The sequence below is a fragment of the Chrysochloris asiatica genome, unplaced genomic scaffold, assembly GCF_000296735.1.
Source record: "Chrysochloris asiatica unplaced genomic scaffold, ChrAsi1.0 scaffold00029, whole genome shotgun sequence".
Taxonomy (NCBI): Eukaryota; Metazoa; Chordata; class Mammalia; order Afrosoricida; family Chrysochloridae; genus Chrysochloris; species Chrysochloris asiatica.
The window spans coordinates 19,735,422-19,752,267 of NW_006408547.1; the positions used below are offsets into that span (position 1 = coordinate 19,735,422).

The 16,846-nt window shown below is 43.4% G+C and overlaps 1 protein-coding gene and 1 pseudogene across 1 annotated transcript in view; both read left to right on the top strand.

The window, feature by feature from the left end:
• LOC102830679 overlaps positions 1-2,711 on the top strand; it is a 26,147-nt pseudogene extending 23,436 nt beyond the window's left edge.
• A 114-nt stretch (positions 2,712-2,825) lies between these two features.
• Positions 2,826-16,846, top strand: part of LOC102831059 (rho guanine nucleotide exchange factor 7-like) — a 231,445-nt gene continuing 217,424 nt past the window's right edge. The window contains exon 1 of the mRNA XM_006851543.1: positions 2,826-3,008. Within this exon, the coding sequence (XP_006851606.1) occupies positions 2,844-3,008 (165 nt within the window). The 5' untranslated portion in view covers positions 2,826-2,843. The remainder of the gene's footprint in view (positions 3,009-16,846) is intronic.

The window sequence follows — 16,846 nt, forward strand, 5'->3', positions numbered from 1 at the left end:
GGTAAGGTGGAGGGTCAGAGAAAAAGAGGAAGACCTCCAATGAGATGGATTGGCCAAGTGGCAGCATCGATGGACTCAAGCGTGGCAACAATTGTGAGGTTGGCCTAGGACCAGACAGTGTTATGTTCTGTTGTGCTTAGGATTACTATGAGTCAGAACTGACTCCATGGCACCAAACAACAACATTGTCAAGTGCCGTCGAGTCAATTCCAATCCATAGCAACGTTGTATAGGGTTTCCGAGGAGCAACTGATAAGCTTGAACCACCAATCTTACATATCAAACTGACTTTGCATTCCAGTGCATTAACCCACAGCGCCACACCTGAACTCCAAACTCATTTTGTTGTTGTTAAGTGCCGTTGTGTCAATTCTGACTAACTGCAACACTATATAGTGTTTCCAAGGAGCAGTTGGTGAGCTTGAATCACTGAGCTTGAGGTTCAATCCGACTATGTAGTTCAGTGCATTAACCCACAGCACCACACCAAAACTCACTTTGTTGTTGTTGTTAGGTGCCGTCAAGTTGGTACCGACCCTATGCACAACAGAACGAAACACTGCCTGATGCGGGTGCCAACCTCACAATTGTTGCCACGCTTGAGCCCATTGATGCTGCCACCTGGCCAATCCATTTCGTTGGGGGTCTTCCTCTTTTTCTCAGACCCTCCACTTTACCAAACATGATATCCTTCTCCAGCGACTGGTTCCTCCTGACAATATGTCTGAAGTATGAGAGATGAAGTTCGACCATCCTGGCCTCCATGGAACACTCTGGCTGCACTTCTTCCAACACAGATCTGTTGATTCTTTTGGCCAGCCCGTGGCACTTTCAATAATCTCCTCCAACACCGTAACTCAAAAGCATCACTTTTTCTATGATCTTCCTTATTCACTTGTCCAGCTTTTGCATGCATATGAGGTTGTTCTGTTGTTGTTGTTAAGTACCGTGGAGTCGGTTCTGACTTACAGCGACCCTGCACAGGGTTTCCGAGGCTGTAAATCTTTACGGGAATAGAAAGCCTCATCTTTCTCCCGCGGAACAGCTGGTAGTTTCGAACTGCCAACCGTGAGGTTAGCAGCCCGATTCATAACCACTACACTACCAGAGCTTCTTCTAGGCCTATTTATTTTCTTGATTTTCTTCCATTAGTGTTTAAAACATCACCATCTATTTAATGTGGAATAATTACAAGGTTTATGGTACTGCGGAAATTCGCTCCCCTCGTGGCCCTAATGGAACCCTGGTGTGGCCCTGTGGGTTAATGCGCTGTACTGCAAGGTAGGTTTGTACAGCAAGGTCGGCGGTTCAAGCTCACCAGCCACTCCTCGGAAACCTTCCACAAGGTCACTATGAGTCGGAACCGACTGGATGGCACTTAACAACAACAATGGTCCTTGCGTGCATTTAGCCACCCACCTTTCCAGAATATGGTGAGGTCATCAGCAGCCTTAACCAACCTTCCACTAGGGGGCACACGATACATAAACGCCACAGTCTTAAGTTGCCATTCACTGCTTTAGGAAAATAATCAATTCTTTCACGAATTAGACCCATCGGATTACAAACTTAATTATAATTTAACTTCTGTTATTATTGGCTTGCAAAGTGGCGAAAAGAAGCAATCTTTTCGGTTTCTGAATCTCCCTCTCATCTCTTGAAAAAATTGGCAAAGATAAAAGAATTCTGGAAAATAAGCAATAATTTAACTTGCATGATAAAAAAAAATACAGGTTTTCGATTTCTTCAAAGGAAGGAATTGGGGCGACGGAAGAGACAGGAAAGCGAGAAAAATCAGGTGAGGCTCTTCCATCAAGACTGTCTCTGCTTAATAGATCCCAAGCAGAAGCGCAAATGGTTAACGTTTTGTGCAGCGGAAACAGCACATGGTCACATAGGGGGAAGGGAAGCCACGCCAACGTTAGTTGGTAAAATCAGCTTGTCGTGTGAGCGTGAATTCAGTCGTCTAGAGGTCAAAAGGACTCCTTGGGGCTGTCGCTTACTCAACTGTCCAGGTAAGAACATACGCGCGCGCGCGCGCGCGCGCACACACACACACACACACACACACACACACATGAGACTAATGATGAAAAAGGTTACTGAGGGGTTTATGATGGGTGTATGTGTATATCTACATTCAGGATTTAACTGCACCTATAACGTGTGCATAAACAAACACTCTAAGGTATTACGTTGGCGATTTGTTCCGTGTTCCATTTGTGAAATTCTGTGTGGGTCACATTTACATCACGCGCAAACACTGCGCAAAAGCGCACGCAGCGTGCCCATTTGTCCTGGGGGCCCTTGACTGCACCTAGGGCAGCGCGAACCCATCTGTCGAGCGCAACCGTGGCGGCTGAACGCACCGAGTCGACGACAGGATGTGGAGCCGGTTGCAAACGGCATCTTCTTTTCTTCTCTTTTCAGTGATGTCATTGGGCGACAGCAGCTGAGATCTGGGAGGAGGAGGAGGAGAGGAGGAGGCGCCCCGGCCTCTGCTGCTGCCGCCGCCGCTGCTGCAGGTTCATGTGCATATAATGAAAAGGCACTTGACAGTCTGCCAAAACGCTAGCGAGGGAGAGAGAGCGAAACTGGACCTACTGGATTTCGCAAAGCCAATCGTCATCATCTGCATCTACATGGGGAAGGAGGCGGAGGAGGAGGAGGAGGTGGGATCAGCGGCTCCAGACTCGGCTTCTCCAATGTGAAACCACGAGCGAAAAAGGGGGATCAGAAAAAGCAACGGAAAGCGAGCGAAGGAGGAGGGAGAGGCTTCTTGGTGTGCTATATCCCCCTCTTCATTCCCCCTGCGGATTTCTCCTCCTACTCCTCGGGCAGCTATGAATTCCGCCGAACAGACCGTTACGTGGCTCATTACCTTAGGGGTGCTAGAGTCACCCAAAAAAACCATTTCGGATCCGGAGGGATTTTTGCAGTCGTCTCTGAAAGATGGGGTGGTCCTCTGCAGGCTGCTGGACCGCTTGCTCCCCGGGACCATAGAGAAAGTAAGTGCTATTTTAGCTTGCGCGCCGCCTCCCTCCCCCGCCCCTCGCTCGGCCGCTGGCGCGGACCCCCAGTCACCAAGTGCACCCCACCCGGAGGCTTGGCCGCTGCTTGTTGCTGTGGGCCTGCCAGCCGGCTGCCTGCGGGATCGGTGCACAAAGCTCCAGACTGGTGGTCCCTGGCTGCTGTGGCCCAAGATGGGCAGAGGAGTGCCCGGACAGGGGGACCGCCTTGGCACCTGGGTGACCCGCGCGGCCGTGCCCGTAGCCTTCCTCTGCTGGGTAGAAAATGTAATGCTTGGGGAGGAAACCTACGCACTTTTCTTTGTGGCGGACCCCCTGAAATCCCGGTTCGCGCCGGGAAGAGCGTGCGCTTTTCCCCGGTGCACGGAGCTCGCAGCCAGACAGCAAGAACCCGTGTAGCGGGAGCTAGAAGGGCGCCATTGTGTGCAGAGTGGGGAGGGGGCCCCTGTGGGCCGGGAACGGGGCGAGGGGGGCGGGGGTCGGGGGAGTAGGGGCCGCTTTAAAGGAGAAGAATCCGGGAGAGAGGTGCCGCCTCTACGTCTTCTCTGGATCTGGTTCTGTCTGGGAAAAAGTGTTCTGTGCATAATCGGAAATAGGATTTCTGTACCAACCTAACATTAACTTGATCTTCGGGTGTAGTGAGGTCTGCCTAAGCCCCCTCTCAGTAACCTGGTCACAAAACCGTGGTCCACTACCATGCAGTTTCCTCTGATGGCTTTGTTTGAACAGTACTCTTTTGTTGTTGTTGGTAGTGGTATTACACTAAAGAGTTTCATCCGTTTTTCTGTGTAATTGACCAATTGCTAGGCATTTTTTAAAAAGACGCATCCCTTCCTCAATAGCTGAAGGCTAGTTTGTGAAATGATTTACTATTTTCCCAATGAAAAAAAATTGCTCATGTATACATTATAAGATAAGAGGATCGCAAACACTTGGTTAAAAGCCCTAGCATTCTTCAAAACTAATGTAAAATTCTAGTATTCATTTTCATATTCGTACTGGCTTCTGGAACAGAATCCATAGTCTTAGAAACCCAGTTTCTTGTTACTCTTGACTAGTGGTTTCCGTATGGCTCGCGTGTGAACTTTGACCTGCATTTCTGTGAGTGATTAAAGTCTGTTTTCTTCTCACACTAGCTGACAAAGCATGGGTGAGGGGATAGGAGAGTTTTTAAAAAAACGGTAGATCCCTACGTGTTAATACATAACAATTTTATCCCAAATGTTTGCCAAGATACAATGTTATGAGCAATAATAATTTAGAAGGTATAATGGAATTGAAGTGAACCATAATTAGGAAAAATAATTGAGTTTTTTTAAGGGGGCTCATTGGTTGTTGGATCAGTACTAGACTGTAAACCACAAAGTCATCAGTTCAAACCCACCAGCTACTCCTTAGAAGCTCTTTGAGACAGAATCGACTCGATGGTACTTAACAACAACATTGGTCCTTAACATATGTACCGTCCAGTCGATTTTGACTCAATGACCCTGTATAGTGGCAGTCTGTTTGCTAATAATGAAATAAGGCTGCTGGAAAAAGTACAATTTTTAATATTATTTGTAAGTTTGAACGCGTTATGACACACTACATTTTAAATGTCAAAAAATCTTTAGTATGAATTTTGCATACATACTAGTTGTAGGCATTTTTCTTGTTTGGACCATATTTATAAAAACAATACATATTTAAGAATTAATATCTGCTTGACTGCATGAAAGAAAACTGCTGCTTGCATCATAATAATATTATTTAAGATGAGTATAAGGGTAGGTTCTAACTTTGGAGGCATTCGAAATGCTTACGTATCTGGGTATCACTACTTCTGGTAATAAAAGACAGATGTTGAAAACGACCAAAAATGCATGCTTAGTTTACCAAAGTAGACATAAATAAAAGATTCCATTTCTAAGAACAAAGCTGTAAGAAACTTACAATGTTGCATTGATAAGAACATGTTAATATCCATCCATATGCTATTTGGCATATTATCCACATTTATATCAACTGGTGGACTCCAATAATTCTTTTAAATTTTGAAAAGGTTTTCTTAGAAAACAGTAGGTGTACTTTCTTCTTTAAAACAACGAGAACTACGAATAAAATCTTTACTTTACAGAAGCCACGTTGAAGCAACCCAGTGTGACCTAAAACTACAGTTATTTGGTAATTTCTAATACTGATGCTTTGTCTTTTTACCTGAGCCCCGAATTGTTTGTTTGAAACGGATTTTATGCGAATAAAAGCTTAACATCAAAGTAGGGAATTTTAAACAGAGCTACCAATTATTTTGTGGTTCAAAGGTTGATTTTCAGGATAAAATATTAGCTATTCTCTGCCTCCTAAAAAGCTTCAGGAGCCTTTTGTATCTCCTATGAGGAGTTATTTCCTTCAGCTTTCAGATGTTTTTGCATGCATACCAAGTAATATATACCACCAAACACGCATGTTGAACAACTTCATTTGAATGTAGGAATGTGAGCATGAGGACATTTTTCCTTAAAAAGAAACATTTGGAAACTTAACTGAATATTCATGTGGAACTGGAAGGATCTTAACTGGACCCCTTTTGACACCTGAGCACATTGACAACTAGTTAGTGAAGTATAAGCAGCTTGTGGCTTAACACTGGGAAATTCACAACTTAAAATGAACCACAAGACTGGGGATAAAGACAAAGAAAAGTTGTTGAGGCCCTTTCGGTTTCTCATATGTCTTTTATTAAGAAAAACATTTCCTAATATGATTCATTGATCTTGATCATTTTTTCTATTGTAGACCTAAGAAAAGGGTAGAGGAAACTGAGAAGGATGCCCCATATCCCTTCAGTTTCAAATTGCTTTACTCATTTGAAATTGTTGTTGTCTTTTTCACTCAGGCTCCCCTTGGTAGGGTTTGCTGTTTTTGTTTAAGGCGGAAAGTCAAACAGTAAAAAGCGGGAACTATAAAAGTTTGTGAGCAGTTAAAGAAAAGAGACTTTTCATTATTACCTAGAGTATGTTTTTGGATTGTTGCTGCAGGGGAGGAAAAGATGAGGGTTTATTATTATTTTTTCCCAGTAAAGGCCTGGAAATTCTGCTGATCAACCCACAGTATTTTTGCCCCACTCATCCCTCCTGTGATGAGAAAGACAACAATGGTCATAAAATCTAGAAGGCAATCATCTTTGGTCCTATTAGCTCCATTCTCGTAAATTAACACTTTTAAAGGTCTCTTGACTGTTAATCAAAAGGGGTGAAATCAAGATATAGACCTTTTAGAGTGCTTATTGAAATCATGGAAATAGCGAAATGCTATTTTAATTTTACTTGCATTAATCTTTATGTGCAGCGGATGAAGTCACTTAATTCATTACAAAACTCAAGCCTTTGAAGATATTGGTTTCTTTCACACACAAAATTTCCCTCATGAAAGCCATGCAGTGATCTCCCATAGGCAAACTGCATAGCAGCTCTCGGTCAACACAAGTGGAATGTCGTAAAGGTCAGATGCGACCATTCTGGCCTTGCTAGATGTCCTGTGTGTGTGCCTTTATATTTAAACTGTTTAAAATTGTTGGGTTGGATAATAAATATGAACCCAGTCTGTTTATAAAATACCTACCTACTTGTGAGGTGGTATGAGACATAAAAAGAGCTCTGGTAGCGTAGTGGTTACGAATCGGGCTGCTAACCTCAGGGTCAGCTGTTCGAAACTACCAGTGGTTCTGTGGGAGAAAGATGAGGCTTTTTGCTCCCATAAAGATTTACAGCCTCGGAAACCCTGTACAGGGGTTGCTGTGAGTCAGAACTAACTCCACAGCATATAACAACAACAATGAGACATAAAGGAATCATGGTGGAGCACTGTAGGTTAGTGCGCTCGACTGCAAAGTCGGTTTGAATTGCAAGGTTGGTGGTTCAAGCTTACCAGTCGCTCCTTGGAAACCCTTTGCAGGGTTGCTATGGGTCGGAACCTACTTGACAGCGCTTTACAACAACAACAATGTGAGAGATACAAAGACTATGTAGCTGTTTCTTAGACAGTCAGTGCAGAAGAAAAGATTAACATAAAAATAAGAATAATAGGAGGCAGAATGAAATAAAAAGGCACAATGTAAAATATAGATGAAAAGTAACTGAAGAATTAAAGGAGACTTGCATTGGAGCTTCATCAGACTCATGATTTTTCTTAACCCATAAACCTTTACTAATCCTACACATGAATTGGAATGCGGTTTGTATTTCCCCAAACTATAATCTGACAGCCCTAAGTAATCTTTTGCAAATCTGCAGAAAATAAGCAAATTTGGCTATAGCATAGGGAAAAGAAAATGCTTTAAGTGTGACTTCCTGTCTTTGGATCCTGGGTTAGTTAGGGAGTGGGTGGGAAGAGAAATGAAATTTCAGTGGTCCTTGGGTAAAAGTTATAAGTGTTGCTGCTAGAAGTTTGTCTTTTTAAAGGTCCTTGCTCTGGTGGCACAGTGGTTAAGCGCTCAGCTGCTAACCCAAAGGTCGACAGTTCAAACCCTCGAGCTGCTCGACGGGAGAAAAATGTGTCAGTCTGCTTCCTTGAAGATGTATTGTTGTTAAGTGCTGTCGAGTCGATTCCAGCCCATAGTGACCCTGAATAGGGTTTCCAAGGAGCAGCTGGTGAGTTTGAACTGCCGATCTTGCAGTTCAAATGACTCTGCAATCCCATCAAATAGTTTCTGTTTTGTAGTAACTCTGTATAGGGTTTCTGAGGAGCAGCTGGTGGGCTTGAACTGTGGACCTTGTGATTAGCAGTCCTGTGCTTAGCCTGCAGTGCCACAAAAGGATTACAGTCTTGGAAACCCTATGGGACAGTCTTGCTGTGGCGCTGTGGGTTAATGCACCAGACTGCAAAGCTGTTTGAACTGCAAGGTTGGCGGTTCAAGCTCACTAGTTGCTCCTCAGAAACCCTATACAGGGTCACTGTGGGTCAGAACAGACTCAACGGCACTTAACAGCGACAACAATAAAGTCACTCTGTAAATCAGAATTGGCTTGACAGCAGTGGGTTTGGGGTTTTTGCTTCTCAGAAGAATGTGATCTCGTTAACAATGTGGTAATGTTGGTTGAATTCTGACAATGAATTGGGTTAGGAAAGATTATTGACTGGCTGATAAATTACTCAGAGAATAGTTATAAAAGAGGTTACATTCAGAATGTTTTTTAAGGCAAGGTTTTTAAAGTTGACACGCTGACGTATAGCTTATATGATGTTGCTTCTAATGATCAGTACTTGTTGATCATCAAGGTGATTCTGACTTATGAAGAAATTTAAGGTCTCATTGATGATCTTGCATTAACTTCTCAGAAGAGTTCATGTAGCAGTAATAACATCTGCTTTTGAAGCACGTGACCTTAAACCATGAACCAATGTGTTATTGTTCTGGGTTTTCCATCAAGAGAAGTAGATAGCTTGAAATGCATTTCCTAACTCATCCAAAATAAAGCAAACACATTCAGTTTGAATCAAGAACACTGATTGTGATTTCTTAAGAGTCAAACTGGAGTCTTAGTAGCAGAGTGATTGTATGTTGGGCTCATAACTCCAAGGTCAGTAGTTCGAATCTACTAGTCGCTCCACAGGAAAAAGCTTTCTGCTTCCATAAAAATTGGCAGCCTCAAAACCCTAGTAGATGAGTCGGACCTGATTGGACAGCTCACCACCAACAGCACCAAATTGGAATCCTGGTGTGGCACTGGAGCGTAAGCACTGGACTTCTAACTGCAAGGTCATTGATTCAAATCCATCAGCCGCTCCTTAGAAACCCTACACAAGTTCACAATCAGTCAGCGTCAAGTCCACAACACACAATACCAACAACAACAAGTGACAAACTAAAGTGGTATAGTGTCTATGTTGGCAGTTTGAAGTGCAGAGTCGGCAGTTCAAATTCACAAGCCACTCCTTGGAAGCTCTACACAGGGTCGCTATAGGTCGGAACCGACTTGAAGTCACTTAACAACAACAACCCCTTTTATTCAATCTGTATGTTGAGCAAATAATCTTAGAAGTTAGACTATATGAAGAATAACATGACATCAAACCGAAGAAAGATTCATTAACAACCTGCCATAGGCAGATGACACAACCTTGCTTGCTAAAAGGGTCAAGGGTTTGAAATGCATACTGTATGTACTTCAGGAGTGGTGGAGGGAATAAACCCGACTCTCATTGTTCCTGATTTTAAATCACGCCGCATGCCCTTACTGCCTCTTCATCTGTGGACAGGTTCCACATGAGCACAATTGAGTTTTCTGGAATTCCCGTGTTTTTCACTGATCTGCAATTCCCAGTTTTTGTTATGAGTCACAGAGTCAAATATCTTTGCATAGTCAATAAAACACAAATAGTCATTTTACTGGTATTTTCTTTTAGTCAAGATCCATTTAACCCATCTGATATCAGTAATGATATCCATCCCAAGGATTTATATATATTTATGTGTGTGTGTGTGTGTGTGTAAAACACCCATTATCACCGACGCTGCCTCAGAGGGTTTCCAAGACTGTAATTTTTACAGGAGTAGATTACTACATTAGGAGTACATTGTGGGTTTGAACCTCTGACTTTTTGGTTAGCAGTCAAGTGTTTAACCACTGTGCCGTCAACCCTCAGTCTGTGTGTGTATGGAGCTTAAAAAAATTCATGGGAAAATTTCCTTAGCTTTTAATTCCATTTGTTATTAACTTTTTGAAGGCCTCTCAGATATGTGGTCAAAAGCGTTGCAACCAGGGTCCCAGTTCATATACATACAGGTTTAGTCCAAATGAAATCCGTTTCTAATGTCTCTGTAAGCCGTGCTGGGCAGCTGACAAGTTCTCTCAGTAGCACACTTGTCTTTGTCTCGTTAGGGAGCCTTCAAGGAAAAGGTCCAGTCAAAATAGGAGCTTTCAGGGGTATCTGCTGGGCCAGGTAAATTCAAAGCGGAGAGGTCAGCTCAGAAGATGATGTCGTTGTTAAGTGCCAACGAGTCGGTTCTGAGTCATAGTGACCCTGTATAGGGTTTCCAAGGAGTGGTGGTGGTGGTTATGTGCCGTGGACTTGGTTCTGACTCATAGCGACCCTGTACAGGATTTCCGAGGCTGTAAATCTTTACGGGAGCAGAAAGCCTCATCTTTCTCCCATGGAAGAGTAGCTAGTGAATTTGAACCACCCACCTTGTGGTTCAAACCCACCTTGTGGTCCTGTGCTTTATCCAACAGTACTACATCAGGATTACTGTTTTTTAAAGAATTCCAGTGGTGTGACTTTGGTAGATTTTCTTGAAGGGTGCAGAAGGATCCTAAGAACTTATTAGGAGAAGTTTTAAGAAAATGGAAAACTGTATTGGTGAGGAAAAGGTTAGGAAAACTGTGCTTATAAATTTCTTCTCTCAAGACAGTGCACCTGTTTATAGTTTGAGAATTTCTTTCACTGAGAAACCTTACCTCATCCACCCTCCAGCCCTGACCTTTCCCCTTCAGGAAACCTAACCTCATCCACCCTCCAGCCCTGACCTTTCCCCTTCAGGTTTCTTTTTGTTCCCCAACCTCAAAGACTTGGATGGAGGATATGGTGAGAAACAGGAAGTTTACATTTTGATATTTTTGCTTTAATCAAAGTTTCTGTGATTGTATAGCAATACATTTTGACTTATCTTATACACACACACAAGGAGCTCTGGTAGCGTAGTGGTTACGAATCGGCCTGCGAACCGCAAGGTCAACAGTTCGAAACTACCAGCTGTTCAGCGTGAGAAAGACGAGGCTTTCTGCTCCCTTAAAGATCTACAGCCTCAGAATCCCTGAGGTCTCTATGAGTCAGGACCGACTCCACGGCACGTAACAACAACAACACACACACACAGTGATGGTGTGTCACTGGAGGATAAGCACTGGACTGCTAACTGTAAGGTTGGCAGTTCAAACTTACCAGCTGCTCCTTGGAAACCCTCTGCAAGTTCACTGAGTCGGAACTGACTGGACGATACTAAACAAATACCACAACATATATGTACATAGAAACACAGCATGTGCGTAAGTCCCAGGGTGGTGGAGATGGTCATGTGTTCACCTACTCGCTGAAGCACTGGCAGTGTGAACATAGGCAGGGACACCTTGAAAGACAGGCGTGACCATCCGCTCTGGAAAAGTCCCAGTGGAGGAAGTCTCCGCACACATGTCGCCCAGAGTTGGATATCAGTAACATACATTGTGGTTAGTTACCGTTGAGTTGATTCGGACTCGCTGACCCTGTATAACAGAGTACAGTTGCCCTGGAGTGTTTACTAGTCTGTCATCTTTACAGGAACAGCCCTGGGTCTTTCTTCTGTGGAGCCACTGTGAACGTTTGAACTATTGGCCTTTGTTTTAGCAGCTGAGCATTGGGTCACCAGAATGTGCTTTCTCTCTCTGTGTGTGTGTGTGTGTATTGTTGTTGGTTAGTGCCTTCGAGTTGATTTCAACTCATAGCAACCCTATGTAGGGTTTTGGATGAGCAGCTGGTGGGTTTGAACTGCCAACCTTGTAGTTTGCAGTTCACTGCTGATCCTACAGCTGTCCTACAGACTGTAAATATTAAAGACCCAGGTTTTCACCTCAGGAATACATTGTGGGTTTGAACCATAAGGTCAGTTTGAACTGCAAGGTTAGCAGTTCAAACCCACCAGCTGCTCTTTGGAAACCCTATACAGGGTTGCTATGAGTGGGAACCGACTCAAAGGCACTTAACAACAACAACAGTTCATATACACACAAACACACACACACGCACACATACACTGGTGTATGTACAACTACATATGTACACAGACATGTATATAATGAATTTTTAAATAAGTAGTATAAGAAGACATCAAAAATTCCTGGAAAAATACCATTATCTTTTCCTTACATTTCCCACAAACTGTGAAGCCCCCTTGTATATTTAATAAATTTCTTTCTCCATTTAGAGGCACCTGATCAATGTAAAATATAACAAGTGGAGGGGTTATGGTGCCTCAGAATTGGTGGCGGACACACTTGCATGGTGGTTATGTGCCATGAAGTCAGTTCCAACTCATAGCAACCCTGTACAGAGTTTCCGAGGCTGTAAATCTTTACGGGAGCAGAAAGCCTCATCTTTCTCCTGCGGAACAGCTGGTAGTTTCAAACTGCTGACCTTGAAGTTAGCAACCCGACTCGTAACCAGAGCTTGTTGGGGAGGAAGATGTTATTAGCCTTTTGGATTGGTATTGCTCATCAACTAGAGTTTTGTCCATTTGTCTCTCACTGTAGAAGGGAAGGCAGGAAATGTACATTGTTCCTCTCTGCATACAACACTACCACATGCAACACCAGTGGCTGGGGGTGTGCAGTAATCTCCAGAAACCACTGGTCTCTTGTCAGGAGCCCTCCTGTAAACTGTGGTGATTATGAATATGTGCTCCACAGTCAGGCAGACCTGGCTCCCAGTATTGCATTCATTTGCTGTGTGACCTCGGGCAACCTACTAACTTCACTGAGTCTCTGTTTCCTCATCTGAAAAATGGGGTTAATGATTCCTACCTGAGAAGAATGATCTTTAGGGAAAATAGGATTGTTAGGAGAGTAAATCAGTAGATGGGAAAGGTTTCATGCTTTGCTGGGCATGAAGTAAGTCCTCAGTACATGGCACTATGATGCTGAACAGGTTTCATTGGACTTTCCAGAGTAAGACAGACTTGGAAGAAAGACTGTCATGTGCTTTGAAAAATCAATGACTACCCTGTAGATTTCACAATAGTACAGTCCTGTTGTGCCCAGGGTCTCCATGAGTTGGAGGCTGACTTATAAGGAATGAACCCAAACCCGCTGCCATCAAGCTGAATCTGCCTCATAGTGACTTTGTGGGGAGTTTCCGAGGATGCAGATCTTCACTGGAGCACAAAGTCTCTTATCTTTCTCAAGCAGAGCGGCTGGTGGGTTTGAACTACTGACCTTGTGGTTAAAACTATACCGGGCTTACCCTACAGCGCCACTGGCGATCTTCATTGGCAGCTTACGGCAGTGAATTATGATGTTATTAATTGATGCTAAAACTTTCCCAGGCTGTGTCCAGGGAAAACTCGAAATTGAGCTATGAATCTAAAAATACAAGAATGCCGTTTTATTCTCACAACATGACAGATTCTCGAAAATGTGAGGGGCTTAGCAGACCACTGTTGTCTAGGTTTGTGCAACTGACTGCTGGCTTCCAGGGCCTTCTGTTTAGTGCCTGGGTAGTGGCGGGGGGGCACGACAAGTCCCTCATCCAGGCGCAGCTGCTGAGCATAGACAGCTGCTAGCTTCGAGGGGCCAGAGAGCAGGACTGATGGGGCCTCAGGTTTCTCTTCTTATATAAAGTTTCAAGCCTGAGAAAGGCCAGGAGTCACAGATGGGAAATGAGGGCTTGGCCAGCCTCGGGCGCTCCCCATCCTGCCCTGTGTCCAGGGATGCAGCTTTGGGGCCATCCCCCGGCCTCCTGTTTCTCTGCATTTGACTTTTGCCTGGTCTCTTCCTTTATCCATTCTGCCGAGTTAGGTTTCGAGAATTTCTCTTTTCATGTTTTTATATTTCTAACTTTAGCTCTGAGTTTTTCCAAGTTGTTTGATGAACCAGAATAGCAGTTCTTGACTCAATTTTCGCAGGATCCTGCTGTGTGGAGACTTGTTGCCCAAACAAGGCAGGAAAAAGAGGTGGGGATGTTTTAAGTGGAATGTGTGGAAAATTAATTTCAAACAAACTGATTTAAATTCATTTAGACTTAACCCTTGTATGAGGGGGCTCCTAGAATTTCATGGGAAAATAGAATGAAGAAATATTAGAATTTTTCCAGGAACTATTTGAAGGTTCCTTGTGTTTATCTGGTTCCTATTATGGTGTGACGCTGTAGGATAAGCCCTGGACCACAAGGTTGGCTTGAACTGCAAGGTCAGCAGTTCAAGGTCACTATGAAGGCTCTTAACAGCAACATTATGCACATCTAGTGTCTTACTCTATAATGCACACATAACATGCACACATACCAAAATGTCTTCTCTATCACCTTTCAAAGCAGGTCCTAAGTGGAAAAACATTTGTGGATCCTTAGTGTGAAGGACCACAGAGATCATTCAACCCAAACTCCGCCTCACTTTATAGACATTAACTCGGAGGCGGCCACGTATAGTTGTGAGAGTCTTGGCAGAATCGTTCATTGGCAGCTTTCATGAACCTTTCCTCCCGGTCTGTGTATTAATGTTCCTGGGGCAAAAAGCAAAAAAGAACAGGTTTTCGTTGTTGTTGTTAAGTGCCATCGAATCGGTTCCGACTCATAGTGACCCTGTGTAAAGTTTCCGAGGAGCAGCTGGTGAGCTTGAACCACCGTCCTTGTGGTTCCAACTGACCTTGCAGTCCGGCGCCACACCAGGACCAATTATAAATCTGGTCCCAGTCTTCACCCCTTTCCTCTAGTCTTGCCCTTTACAAAGTGACATTACAGCTCCACCCATAAAGAGGTGGAGCGTATTTTCTCACTTCCTGAATCTCTACTGGGCTTGACATGTTTTGAATGGGATGGGATGTGCCACTTCGAGTTCTTTCCTTTGTCACCAGGACAAGCTCTTGGTCTGGATGCTGGAGAAGAACCCACATATCCCAGCCAAGGCACCTGGTGGTGCAAATGATTGAGATGCTTGACTCAGACCCCATAGGTTGGGAGTTTGAGCCCACCCGGAGGGACATTGGAAGAACACCCTGGGGATCTACTTCTGAAAAGTCAGCCACTGAAAGCTGTCTGGGGTACAGTTATAGTCAGACAAACACAGGACTGCCAAGGGCTGGCATTGACTGGTGACAACAGTTTTGTTTTTTTTAAGGCCATTTAAGACCCATGTATAAGTAACCTGGTGTGGCGCTGTGGGTTAATGCGCCAGACTGCAAAGCCATTTGAACTGCGGTTTAAGCTCACCAGCTGCTCCTAGGAAACCCTGCACAGGGTCTCTATGGGTCAGAACTGACTCGACAGCACATAACAACAACAACAAATAAGTAACCAGGAGTCCTGGTGTGGCGCTGAAGGATAAGAACTGGACCGCAAGGTCTTGTTGAACCTCAAGATTGGTGGTTCAAACCCACCAGTTGCACCTTGGAAACACCCTATCCATTGTTGCTGTGAGTCAGAACTGACTTGGCGGCACTTAACAACAACAACAATAACATGGGTTGTTGTTGTTGTTGTTATATGCCATGGAGTCGGTTCTGACTCATAGTGATCCTTTACAGGGTTTCCGAGGCTGTAAATCTTTACAGAAGCAGAAAGCCTTATCTTTTTCCTGCGGAACAGCTGGTGGTTTCGAACTGCTGACCTTGTGGTTCGTGGCCTGATTCGTAGGAACCCCAAACATTTGAGACTTCAACCAAGATCAACAGAGCCATCCACCAGAACCAGGTTTGAGCACAGATGCTTGAATGAGTCAAGACCAGCAGAAATGCTTAGCTGACCTGTAAACAAAACCAAATGTTTACTATTGTATGCTCTGAAGGTTTTGTGGTTGTTTGTGATGCAGTTTTATTTTGGCAACAAATAACTGATACAGGGTTGCAGAATGGATTTGGGATATAAGTGGGTCAATCATGGAACCAGCAGTTCACAGTTCACAGTTCTGAGTCATGTAGATGTTTTTGAAGGCGAGAGGCTCTGTTAACAAGTTAAATAAACTATTGTTGATGTTAAGTACGTGGAGTCGGTTCGATTCATACTGACCCTGCACAGGACTTTCCGAGGCTGTAAATCTTTACGGGAGCAGAATGCCTCATCTTTCTCCCATGGAACCGCTGGTAGTTTCGAACTGCTGACCTTGAGGTTAGCAGCCCGATTCATAACCACTGTGCTACCAGAGCAATAAACTATAAAGACTGTAACTTCTACTTAAAACTACTTCTTACTTCCATTTAATTTTTTTCCTATGTTTGTGGTTAACAATATCCTTTGTGATGATATATATATATATATTTTTTTTTTTTAAACTATATTATATATTATATATTTTTAACTAGGGAACATGTGCATATATGTAAAAAAAACCCCAATCATAACCATTGCTTACATTTTGATTTAAAATACCCTCTACATCCTTCGTTTCTAGACAAAAAGTATATCGTTCCTTCAATAATTTCCTCCCCAATATTTTCTCTGTGAACCGACTCGACGGCACTTAACAACAACAACAAATTTTCTCTGTAGTTTCAATTTAGAAATCTTACTAACATGGAGTCCTGGTGTAGTGTTGTAGGATAAACACTGGACTTCAAAGTCAGTTGGAACCACAGGGTCGGGGTTTTAAACTCACTAACTGCTCCTTGGAAATCCTACAGAGGGTCACTGTGAATTGGAACCGACTCGGCAGCTGACAACCACAGTAGCGTTAATATGATTGAGATGACGGAAGTATCTCCTACCTAAGCACATCACCTGTAATTTACTTAATCCTTATAACAACCCTACGAAGTATGTGTTATTATTATCACATACAATTTCAGATTAAGAAACCAAGATCGATACAGAGCAGTTTAATCATTGGCTACCTGGTTAACTGATGGATCCATGTTCCTGACTTTTGGACTCTTGGATCAATTTTGTCATCTGCTTATATCTTTTCTTCTTGTGTTTTTGTTTTATTTTATAAAGAATTTTCCATGACTTTCTCTTTTAACTCTTTCTTTCTTTTTTTTTTTTAATTTAAGGTTTTTATTATGGATTGAGTGAAAGTTTACAGGGCACATCATCAGTTTCACATTCAACAATTCATATAACTTGTTTCATTACATTGATTTTAATCCCCTCCATAT